Source organism: Girardinichthys multiradiatus, chromosome 7 (assembly GCF_021462225.1).
Source record: "Girardinichthys multiradiatus isolate DD_20200921_A chromosome 7, DD_fGirMul_XY1, whole genome shotgun sequence".
Lineage (NCBI taxonomy): Eukaryota > Metazoa > Chordata > Actinopteri > Cyprinodontiformes > Goodeidae > Girardinichthys > Girardinichthys multiradiatus.
Window position 1 is genome coordinate 46,228,448 of NC_061800.1, and position 12,551 is coordinate 46,240,998.

At 39.1% G+C, this 12,551-nt stretch overlaps 1 protein-coding gene across 6 annotated transcripts in view; it reads right to left on the reverse strand.

The window, feature by feature from the left end:
- Nucleotides 1–12,551, reverse strand: part of LOC124871727 (obscurin-like protein 1) — a 62,437-nt gene that overhangs the window by 2,559 nt on the left and 47,327 nt on the right. For all 6 annotated transcript variants that reach the window (XM_047371220.1, XM_047371219.1, XM_047371218.1 and 3 more), the window contains 6 exons: nucleotides 7,888–8,000; nucleotides 7,292–7,445; nucleotides 6,166–6,327; nucleotides 5,950–6,054; nucleotides 4,811–5,077; nucleotides 4,317–4,586 (listed from right to left, as the gene is read on the reverse strand). In XM_047371220.1, coding sequence (XP_047227176.1) covers nucleotides 4,317–4,586; nucleotides 4,811–5,077; nucleotides 5,950–6,054; nucleotides 6,166–6,327; nucleotides 7,292–7,445; nucleotides 7,888–8,000 — 1,071 coding nt within the window. The remainder of the gene's footprint in view (nucleotides 1–4,316; nucleotides 4,587–4,810; nucleotides 5,078–5,949; nucleotides 6,055–6,165; nucleotides 6,328–7,291; nucleotides 7,446–7,887; nucleotides 8,001–12,551) is intronic.

Here is a 12,551-nt window from a genome sequence, read left to right on the forward strand (position 1 = left end):
ACTCAACTCAGTTTAGTTTAAGGCATCATAATAAAACTAAAAATAGATCACAGCTTCTTGGACTACTTGCCCTGTGTTGCCTGACCTACATACCCACTGACAGAGACGGACCATAAACACCCTATATTATTTACAGAATGTGGCACCCTGGGAGCTTAACCATTTCATGTATTTATTGACAGGTCCAACACATGCAGAGCCAAGTCAGGCTGTGCACTTCAACACAGTGCTCTGACAATTACAGGCGTCTTGTTTAAATGTTTTACATTTTTGGGTAAGTCTGTTGATTTGGCTGGATTATTCTGGACAGTCTTTCCTACTTTTCATTTGCTGCTTGAGAATACACCTACCCTCTTACTGAGCTTGAGATATTTTCCTAGCAAATGAAGTTAACTGAAAGCATTATCGCCACCTAGTGGTTTAGGTTGATTTTCACATTGATGGCAGAGAGCAGCATGTCTTTTCTATGGAAGCAAATCGTTACCATATTTCAAATGAAAAAGCATTTTCAGAAATGCTTTTTCATTTTAAGAATGTGGCTGCATTGTTTGACTCATAAATGAAATTAGTAATCAATAATCCTATTTGCATTTTAATTTTCTTCTTCAAGACTGCTCATTCTTTCACTTAATTAAAATTAAAAAGAAAAAGACATTTGAGATTTATTTTTCAAGATGTACCCCAGCAAATAGATACCAAAAGTCAATTTGAAATGTAAAATTTGAAAATGAAAAAGTATTTCCAGAAATGCTTTTTCATTTGAAATATGGTAACGATTTGCTTCCATAGAAAACCTTTCTGAAAAACCTCGTGGCTGCATTATTTGACCCATAAATAAAATTAGTAATCAATCATCCTATTTGCATTTTCTTCTTCATGACTGCACATTTTATGCCATAAAGAAAACAAGGCAGACATTGCTTTTTCATTTTCGTGGTCTGCCCGCAAAGTACTGCCCAGAACTCAAAAACGAAAAAGCATTCCGAGCTGCGGGCGCAGCAGAGTGACGTCAGCAGCCGCTCTTCCTCAGCTCCCTGCTGACCGAGCTACCCATCTTGTTCGGTAGGGGGCGCTGTGCACGTCATTGCATTACATTGCAAACGTGCCGAGAAATTGATTGAATTGCAGCAGGGCCGAGCTCAATTTGTGGAAGTGGCAGGCAGAACTGGTAGTTCTGGTGGCATCCTCATGGCCTGGGACATCCAGCGTGTTTTTAAGCATTTATTTATATTTTTCTGTGAGTGACAATTCAGAATAGCCGCTCGTGCTCTATAATAAACCGGCTGTTTGTGCAATAAATCTTCGTCATCCTTTCAACACGTCACACAAACACATAGTGCTATTTATTTTCCATGTCATGTAAATACAATCACCTTATGTTATGAGACTAAAGCTGTTTATTAAATAATAATCAATAATGAAATCATTATTTAAAGGTAACAGGCTATAACAACGACATCCCGTTTGCCGATAATCAGCATCAGGTTCCATAAAAACAGCATTGGCAACCGCATTGGCAAGCTTTTACGGCAGGTCTGGCACCTTCTGGCATCCTCGCGGAATCCCGTGCCACCCTGCGGCAGGCTGTGGCGGAACTGCCTGTTCTGCCTGCCACTGTCACAAACTGAGCTTGGCCCTGCTGCAATTCAATCAATTTCTCGGCACATTTGCAATGTAATGCAATGACGTGCACAGCGCTCCCTACCGAACAAGATGGGTAGCTCGGTCAGCAGGGAGCTGAGGAAGAGCGGCTGCTAACGTCACTCTGCTGCGCCCGCAGCTCGGAATGCTTTTTCGTTTTCGAGTTCTGGGCAGTACTTTGCGGGCAGACCACGAAAATGAAAAAGCAATGTCTGCCTTGTTTTCTTTATGGCATAAAATGTGCAGTCATGAAGAAGAAAATGCAAATAGGATGATTGATTACTAATTTTATTTATGGGTCAAATAACACAGCCACGAGGTTTTTCAGAAAGGTTTTCTATGGAAGCAAATCGTTACCATATTTCAAATGAAAAAGCATTTCTGGAAATACTTTTTCATTTTCAAATTTTACATTTCAAATTGACTTTTGGTATCTATTTGCTGGGGTACATCTTGAAAAATAAATCTCAAATGTCTTTTTCTTTTTCATTTTAATTAAGTGAAAGAATGAGCAGTCTTGAAGAAGAAAATTAAAATGCAAATAGGATTATTGATAACCAATTTCATTTATGAGTCAAACAATGCAGCCACATTCTTAAAATGAAAAAGCATTTCTGAAAATGCTTTTTCATTTGAAATATGGTAACGATTTGCTTCCATAGAAAAGACATGCTGCTCTCTGCCATCAATGTGAAAATCAACCTAAACCACTAGGTGGCGATAATGCTTTCAGTTAACTTCCTTTGCTAGGAAAATATCTCAAGCTCAGTAAGAGGGTAACAATTTGCTTCCATACTTTTCAAGTTTTCCAGCATGCTTTCATTGTCATTAAACCTGATGGCATCCTACTGTATATGCATATATGCTATTATATTTACAGTAATGTGCAAAGGTTTCATTCATAATTTACTCTATATTTCTTCCAATCAGCCAGACTTTTATAATCTTTTAAAGTGGGCTTATTCAGTAATTAAGTGACTTCAGTTGATCCCCTACGTACTGGATGCAAAGTCAGGCACACTAAACTGGCCAGTCTCAGATTAGATTTAAAAAAATCTAACTCAGGTTACATCTAGATCCATAAAAAAAACGCCACAGTCAGTTTTTTTCTATTTGTGTTGCTATTTCATTCTAAATCGGGATTTAAGAGGATGACTTATACTATTACACAAACCAGCTTCTGCAGTCTGTCCAGAGAAGGCATTACTTTAAAAGTGTTGCTAAATGGGGCTAATGCACTCAATCAGTTTTTCTCTGTTTTCTCACCTTTTCTTTTCAGAGGGGTTTGCTTGTATTCTGCAGAAAAACCCCTGAGGCACATGTTGAGAATAATGCAGATTTTTCGGGGTAATTTGGCAAAAGATAAAAACACATGGAAGCAGATCATGAAGACAACCAGGGCAGGAAAGAATGACCAGGTTTAACTTTCTAGAACCAGCTGCATATCCTGTTGGTACCTGCCAAACTGCTGTGTTATCCACCACAAAGGCCAGGAAAGATCAGCAAGAAGAAAGAAGGATGGTAGGTCAAATAAAACAGACCACGCTGTGTTACAGCCTCAACCAGAGGTGGAACTCCAATCCACAACAGCCCATGTCCCGCATATTTTAAATGGTTCGCTGCAGAGGCTTGGTACTGATCTGTTCATTTTGCTCAGGTGAACCAGGGATACATCTAAAACATTGTTGAGTGTTTAATGTATACAATATTGGGTGTGTATGTCATCCTTCAAACTGAATACAAACACATTTGGTATCATCATGGTTTCTATATCATCAGATTTTCTGGATCAAACACAGCAGATAAAAACTCCTTGCAGCAGGAATGTTCATTCTAGTTGTTTTCTATTTTGGGGGGTGTTATAAAACCTGGCATGCTTTTTTTAAAACCTCATGTTTATATGAAACGCTGCATTGCAAATTCATTTTTGTTTTCTTCCTGATGGTTTTTAAAATTATAATACCATTTTTCAAAAGGAACTGCACCTCTGGTCATTTACTGACAGGAACCTTCCCAAGCAGCCATTTTGTAGCTCTGCTGACATCTGTTGGTCCACAGGAGTACTGACACCCATAAAAACTACCATCCATACATCAATGTTCTCTGAATTTACCTATCTCCAGCACTAAATAAACATAACATGAGTGGTGCAGACTGGTTGCCAGTCACAGGGCAACACAGAGACACCACGGAGTACCCAGAGAAAACCCACATAGAAAGGCCCCAGCTGGGATAGGAACCCAGGACCTTCTTGCTGTAGGGCAACAGTAATAAAAACCTCTCCACTATGCAGCCCTACATGCGGATTTCTTTAAATTCCCGCAAGCCGCAGTATGGGCAATTTGTTGCCAATAACATGGTTGCAGGGGCTCCACTGCACACCGGAGATCTGAGGACCGGGATATAGACTCTCACTCAACGTAGGCCTTCTCAGAGGAAGCACAAAAAGTATTTTATGTATGTCAAATAGCTTGATTAAATCTTTCATAGATCAACTGGGAAACTATTGATTTAAGACCACTTTAAAATATTACAAGAAAGTTTGGCTTCTTAAAAGGAAGAAGGAGGAATGGCTGAAGAGGTGTTGATTACACTGCAAGTTCACTTTCTGAAATGTGATGGAATTGTTATTATAACTGCTAAAAGAGTTTTAAAAAACACATTTCTCCACTCACCTACTACTCGAAGCTGAGCTTGACTTTTTGCTTTCCCGGAGGCAAACTCCACCACGCCGCTCATGTCCGGGGTGGTTTGCCGGAGCGTCAGTCTGTGCACTGTTCCCATCTTCTCCAGGCGTATGCAAGAGCTTGGCTGAAGGGGCTCCCCATTCAGACTCCACACCGGGGATCTGAGGACTGGGACCGAGACCTCACACTCAAAGCAGGCTTGGTCTGGGGCCGAGACCTCCACATCTTTCAGCTCCCGTACCATCACCAAAGACAGGGCTTGGTGAGTGGACAGAGGGTGAAAAGAGACAATAACTGGGTTTTCAATAATAAAAACCTCTATAAAATAAAGTAAAATAAGTTCCACAAAGACCAATTTATTTGATTTTTAACAGAAAGCATAAAAACAACATTATTATTTTAAATGTCCAACAGTATTGCAGTCAAACGTTATTAATCAAAACACAAATAAGAGCTACAGAGTGTAAAGTAGATGCTTTTACCTTCCACAGTGAGTTTGGCGGAGCATGTGTAGTCTCCAACCTGCACACTATATGTGCCATCATCTTCCAGCGCCACCTGCTGGAGGATCAGTTTGCGGTAACAGCCTTCACTGCAGATCTCGAAGCGTTCAGAGGGCAGGATGACGTTGCTGCCTTTGTACCAGCGGATGCTGCATCTCGGGTTAGACACTGTGCAGTCCAGGATGACACGGCTCTTCTCCAGGGCAGTCGTATCCTGCAGAGGTTTTACGATGTTGACCGGAAGCTCTGAAAGTGACATTTTTATAAAACAAAGAATATGGTATGTTATTTCTGAAGGTCTGATGTTTCAGGCTAATGGTTTGGTCATTGCTGGATCTTATAATCAGGTATATAACTCCGTTCACTTTGCCAACAAAAAACCCATGAAGGATGATCATTACCTAACGTTTTGTTTCGGCTGCAGCCCACAACAAGAGACGAAACCTTGTCTCCAAAAAAAGAATGAACAAAACTCCTGAGAGAACAACAGGTATGATGTGTCCAATTTGGATTTCCTGAACTAGCAGTGTTTTTACCTTGCTGTTGTCATCTTGCTAATTAGTGAATTAATTAATTAAAGTACTGACAAAAGCATCTAATCTACAGCTGGAAATGATTGAAGCAGTGGTACTATTTAAGTTACACATTTGCTGATGACTTGATGAACATTCTTGGACCTGGTTTTACCAGTTTAAAGCCAAGAGTCCAGTTCAATAGGCAATCTTTAAGTGATGACATTTTTGATTTCTTTAGTAAATATTTTAACCACAACTACCCTAAAATAGTCAGATACTATTTGATAAATCTTTTCACAGTAAGTGAACCATTTCAGAAAAGATGGTGCCTTCTTTTATTATCGTATCAAGAACATGCAAAACCAGCATAAATGAAACATTAATGAAGATCTCCAGGATCGGCTGTTAATCATCACAAAATCATCTTAAGATTATCACTGTTCAGATGATGTGAGCAAAAGTAGGAAGACCTTTTAAATAGATAACAGCAACTGTAAGAAATGGAAGTGGTAATAAATGCCACAGTTCTTTCTTTAAATTAAATAATCAAACAGTTATTTGACAAAGTGTCTCCATAAGTTATCAAATGTAGTCATTTTTTACCTTCCACCTCCAGGTAAGCAACAGACTCGGTATTTCTGGCAACAAACTTGATCTCTCCGGAGTCTTCTGGTCGCACATTACACATGAGAAGAAAATGTTTTGTTCCTGGAAAAAAAAAAAAAAAAAAAAAATGATAATTCAATATATATCATCTACAATTGTTGCAGCATTAGGTAGCTTTTTAAGCCTAAACCTAACATCAGTTTTTATGTTTACCTTCCTGGCGGATCTTGATGGTGCTGGTGGGTTGTATCCGCTCCCCATTTTTGTACCATTCCCCTGGAACGTCCTCTACGGAGATCTCACAAACAAAGACGGCATTCTGATCTTCCTGGATGTCCAGATCTTCAAGGCCCTGCACAACCAACAGCTCACGTTCTACAGTTCACAGCAAAAGCATATTAAAATAAACGTACGCTCCAACAACTTGTTGAGTTTCCTGATTATTAATATTATAATTAATATTGTTTTTTATGACAGGAGCACATTTCTAGTTATGGAAAAACATTAGGTGTTTGAAGTGTGAATGTCATTTAGTCCAGACTGTAGTACTTAATAAATGCCAATAGATGGCAGGGCTGTGCTACTGAAAAGCTCAAGGTGAGCTCATTGAAAGGCAACATTTACTATTTTACTATAGGAGCTAAAATAAGGAACATATTTTCGATTATCTTGTTTCTTTTTCAATACCAATATATTAATAAATTAATAATAAGCTTTATAAGCTCACATTGCATATTTATCCAGATAAAATAGTTCCTAAAGCAAACTCAAAAACATTTTATCTGTTGGATAGAATTGATAGTGATTAACAGGTCATGTTTTTGGACTGTGGGAGGAGGCCCGAGTACCTGGAGAGAGCCCACATATCCACAGGGATATCATGCAAACCCCATGCAAAAAGATCCCAGTAATATCATAATAAAGTTCATTCTAAAACAGTATAACCATGAGATACAAACCAAAATGGAAAGAAAGTAAATTACTGCTATTTTCACCAGTCGACATACAGAAGTTTGAGGTCAGGATTTATTAGAAACTAAGAATTTTGAGTACTGAGAGTTGTCTAAATTATTCTAAAATTTTTAACAACCATTAGATAATAACAAACTTATTCCACTTTATTTAAATCACAATTCAAATGGTTAATACAAAGTTCAATCAACTTAACATATATATACTATGTCTGCTTTGAAAAATTGACTTTTTGGTCTAGTGTGGGCTACTCTTTCTCTTAAGCTTTCTTTAATAATCCCTACCAGCCTTTTTATCATCATAGAATCATACAACTTAGAAAATACAGGTAAAATGTGAAGTATTAAGAAAGCAAACTGTAGCTCACCATAGACCTCCACTGTGCAAGACGTAGCAGCATCACCAGCATCACACGTGTACATGCCAGAGTCAGCGGTATTACATTTCATTATCTGAAGGAAGCGCTTCCTTCCCATTGAATAAATTCGTACATCTTTGCTTGGCTTTATTTCAACCCCATCCTGAAAACAACAGTTTAAAAACTATTAGATTTCCTTACAAGTTATTTAATTTTCCATAGCACTCAGCCAGGACTTTAATGGATGATAAGGGAGTAAAAATGTACTCTCCTTTTAGTTTAAACTTATTTCAAAGACAAGAAATATCAGCAGTTGCTATATTTGCCTGAACATATCTAGTATATATAATATCCAAACAACAGAAAGAATCAGTAGTTGCTATATTTGCCCCACAACATTTAGACTGTTTAATGTTCCTTGTCAGGAGCCCCGTTCCCTGGAGATTATGCAGAACACAATGAAACCATTACTGAACCAAAGCTACCATCAAATTCTGGTCACAGTGCTTCAGACATATAGTTTTCTCATAAGCTAACTCTTTATTAAAACATACTATTTTATAAGTGTCACTATGAATAACTGGAAAAAACAACCAAAGCAATACCTTCATCCATTTCACATCAATGTTGTGTCTAGACAGCTCACAATCGAAAGAGATAACAGACCTATCAGGAACTTTCTGGTTCTCCAGCTTCCTGATGATAGTCACTGGAGGCTCTGGTGAAGAAAAATATGACTCATTTAAACAACAAAAACGTCCTTTTTTATCACTTCATCTATATAACATATGGACTGATTCGATGACGTTTTTATCCAAATGCATTTCATGAACAGCTCAAAGGGATAATACATAGTGAGTGACAAAGGCATGGGGAGGATTATTCTATGAGTTAAGGTTAAACCCGTACCTGAGTGAAAGACAGCATAGAGCTAAAGCTTTTCATCAGATCATTCAAGGCTATTTTCTTTGTGTTTGTAATGTGAGCCTGGATAAAGGCAACGGTAGCTCCATTCTATTATCATGCCTGCAATGATTGCCATTTGGCCACAGTTGAGTGGACAACTTTAGCTGCCAGTCAGAGGGCACAGCAAAATGATTACACTAAAATAATTTGTTTCATTCTGTTTGACCTATTGTGCATACACTCAATGACAAAAACATAAAGCAACTGGTTAAGCACACAGAAGGAATGACTGATTCAGATATAGTTGATAGTGATGGATATGTGAATAATATAAACTGCTGGCTTATCTAGAATAGCACCAGTGCACAAAAGTGGTCACATCACAACTGGAATAATTTTGTTGCAAACAGTTTCTGGAGCATCCAACATAACCCTTTGGTAAAGGTCACCAGACACACAGGCCATCTAGTCAGGTACCATTGCAAGCTGATGAACGAGTTTTACAGAGGTTGCATTGTGGCTTTAATGGAGGTTGCTCATCAGGTTTTCATATCGTGAAAATGTTTGGCATGTGGGGCATGATGCAGCCAAGAACTAGACACATTTCTTAAGTAGTATAAGAAAAAGCACTATAAAGAACAGCCAGTGAACCAACTTAATGGTATACCATCATGTTAGTAAAAACTATATGTCCACTAAATGCTTCCATCCTCTCTTTGTTGTATTCTGACTTTCTGCAGAGGATCAAAGTGCATGAAAACAATTTATCTACACATATCTCAGTATTCCTCCAAACTGATGTCCTAATATCACCAGCTTCATTTATAAATCCTGCTTTAAACAACAGGCTGTCTTCCAGCTTGATCTGCACCAGACGTGCTGCAAAAAAAAGTTAAACACACCATCAAAGACCAGACAGTTGTTACAACCTGAGTTTGAAACAGCATTTATAGATTCAGCTGTTATAGCGACTGTGACTGCAGCTCTGTGCTGTGCATTGACCATCATACTACAACGTAAAGGACACTATTAAAACAAGTAGCAGGAAGAAATAATGAACTCTTGTTGTTCCAGTGCCAATGCAACTCTTTTTTAATCCATATTTAAGATGTTCAGCATACAGTTTTAATTATGGCTATAAGAGAAGAAGAGTCTGGATCCACTGGTTAGGGTAGTGCTGAGACAGAACCATGTTTACAGTGAAAGGTCTGTGGTTTGGCAGTGGAAACAGAAAGAAGCCATGTCAAAAAGTATTATCACTGGTTCGGCACTGAAGATGCACATGAAGCGACCCACATGCCTGCTTCGTCTAAAAGATCAGAGGTGAAACGTGGGTTGGGAGAACCCTGTTGAGGATCACAGTAGTTACAACCCAGACACTTTACTCAATCTGACAAAAAAGAAAAGAAAAACATGACATTGTCATTCAATTCATAGCTTGGATATCACAATAATACAGTGCATTTCAAACCTATGGGTTATGCAGTTCAGTGCAGTGAGGAATGTTGAGACCTACTGAAGAAAAACACTAGCAACTAAACAACAGAGAACAGCTATCCTGTTGGGCCCAGCTGGGTCATCATTTACATCTCAAGGAAGTGGGACACTCTTCCAAAGCCAGCAATGTTTTATACAGGGAAGAGAGGTGGATTGAGGGAGAAGCCACAAACCTAAAGCATAAAGAGACCAACATTAAAGAGAGGAGGTGACCTCAACTTCAGTCTTTCTTTTACCTACAGTGCAGCCTTAAGTCGTGTCTCCAGGTTGTTCTACCACCTTTCCCAACTTGAGAACTTCAATTGAAAAAAACCCTCCCACATTGGCATCGGAAATATTTCACATACGACACTGACCCAAACAACTCATAGGACTGAAAGGCAGATTGGGGTCTGGTGAGCACAGATGGGCCTGTTATGCCCCTTTCCCATTAGGACCTAATCTATTCTGGTTGGGTCAGATCGGGTCAGTTTAACACGGTTTGATTAATTGGGGCCTGCCGCCTCCCATGCAATGCATGGTAGGCACCTATTACTATTCACCTGGTCAAAACCTATCCACTTTAATGCGGCGCTGCGGTTCAATATATACATCAAAACGTCCGGCTCGGTCCCGGGAGGTGTGCTATTATTTTTATTGGCGTTTCGAGTTACCATGGCGACGTAATTTACGAAAAACCACACCCCCAAAATCCCCATAGGAATGAATGGAGTCAGGGGCGAAGGAATCCTCAAAATTCCCTGTTTTTGAGGCTCTACTGTATTGCCATACTTTCACCTTGAAACACAGTTTGACTTTCAGTTTATAGAAAAATCCGCCGGTTCTTCAGAAGTGAAAACGGTTTGTTGATAACTGCTACGGTTTCTCTAAAATTTGACTCCAAGCGACACAAAGTTTGCAAGAAAATCACACTCTTAACAGTGGAGATGGCAGTTACTAGAGTGTAGAAAGAGGGGATTTTTCCAGGAAAAATGAGTTTCAACTGGCACTCACGGCCACAGATTTCCCTCTACAGTCACAATTTTCGGTCAGATTGTAGGGCCGGGCCTCTGCTTTAACACAATAATTTCAAAATTGTTCTAGGTCTCATAGTTTTCTGTCAAAACACCCTCGATCGCCAAGACTCACAGGAATTCTGTAGGCCTCCCATGTATTTTCAATGAGAGTTTGACCAGTAATCCATGACTGACAGCATTTCTTTCCATCCTCCTATTTTATACTGTGAATGACATAGAGCTATGAAAATTTCCATGATTGGGGACGAGGGATAGCTGTCGCCCACAGTTTAAAAACATTTTAAATACCATGTACGGTTTCCGAGATATTAGACTTTGTTCAGGAGCATATTCAGGCATTTTTGTCTTTTTCTCAATTTTCCCACTCTTTTCACCTTGTGTTGTGTCTTTATTATTATATTTTCAAAAATAACGGATGAATATTAATGTTCCCCTGTCCGTTCTGATAAAAACGGTCCAAGAATGACATCGATCGCCCCTACGGTTTCCGAGTTATGGCCAGTTGTTCGGGAGCATGCGCCTCCATGTTATAAAGCCTAGACCAGGGGAGACACAGAGAGAGGTGCTGCGTGAGTGAGAAACAGCAGGTGTCACGTTACACTGACGCTCTTTGCTGATTGGCTGATTCATTCCTCACTGTTCTATTTATAGCTCTGTGTATCTCCTACTGTACATGTCTGGATGTGATTCTGTCTTTCTTTCTGCCTCTCTGTGTCTCACACTGGGACACACACCCACACACACACACACACACACACACACACCCACACACAGACACACACACCCACACACGCATGCATGGATTACTATCTTTCTGAGGACTTTGCATTGACTTCCACTGATTTTCATTCATTTCTATGGCTTAAACCTGACCCGACCCCTAACCCTTTGACCATCTTCATAGGAGGCAACTACATGGCGGCCATGTTGTGTGGGGAACTTAAACAGCATGTACTGCTGTTCCAACATCCAGACAACAGTGATTGACCCTAAAGGTCAATTTCTTTCATCAGCCCTCCATGCTTATTAATGATTATTTAAAGCTTATAATAACATACACATTGGTTTTACAATAGCAAGCATGTTCTATATAACTAATAGAAATAACCCAGACCTGAAAGGACAACCATGCTTAATTTTCAAAATAAGAAAAAACATGATCTACAAAATAAAAGCCTTTAAACAATAGATGATTGCAGGAGTGGGCTTCACACTACTGTTGGAGCTCCCCCAGTGATGGGAATGGGACTATGCTGGTCCTTTGAAACAGGTTTACTGAAACCTCCAAAATAAAAGCCCACACCTTCCATAGTTACTATGGATTTTGTGAGTTGACAAGTGCATAAAAAATGATTTTTAAATAGCAAGCGGGTTCTATTTAACTAATAGAACTAACCCAGACCCGAAAGGACAACTATACTGGACTTTCAAAATAAGACAAAACATGCTCTACAAAATAAAAGCCTTTACATTTTAAACAATAGATGATTGCAGCACTGGGCATTACACTAATGTTGGAGCTCACCCAGTGTTGGAAATTGGACTATGGTGGACATTTGAAATAATGCCTTCTGAAACTTTCAAAATAAAAGCCTCAACCTTCCATAGTTACTATGGATTTTGTGAGCTGACAAGAGCATAGAAAATGATTTTTAAACAGCAAACGGGTTCTATTTAACTAATGGAACTAACCCAGACCTGAAAGTACTACCATGCTGGACTTTCAAAATAAGACAAAACATGCTCTACAAAATAAAAGCCTTTGCATTTTAAACCATAGATCATTTCAGGACTGGGCTTCACACTGATGTTGGAGCTCACCCAGTGTTGGCTTTTTAAAATAAGGCTTA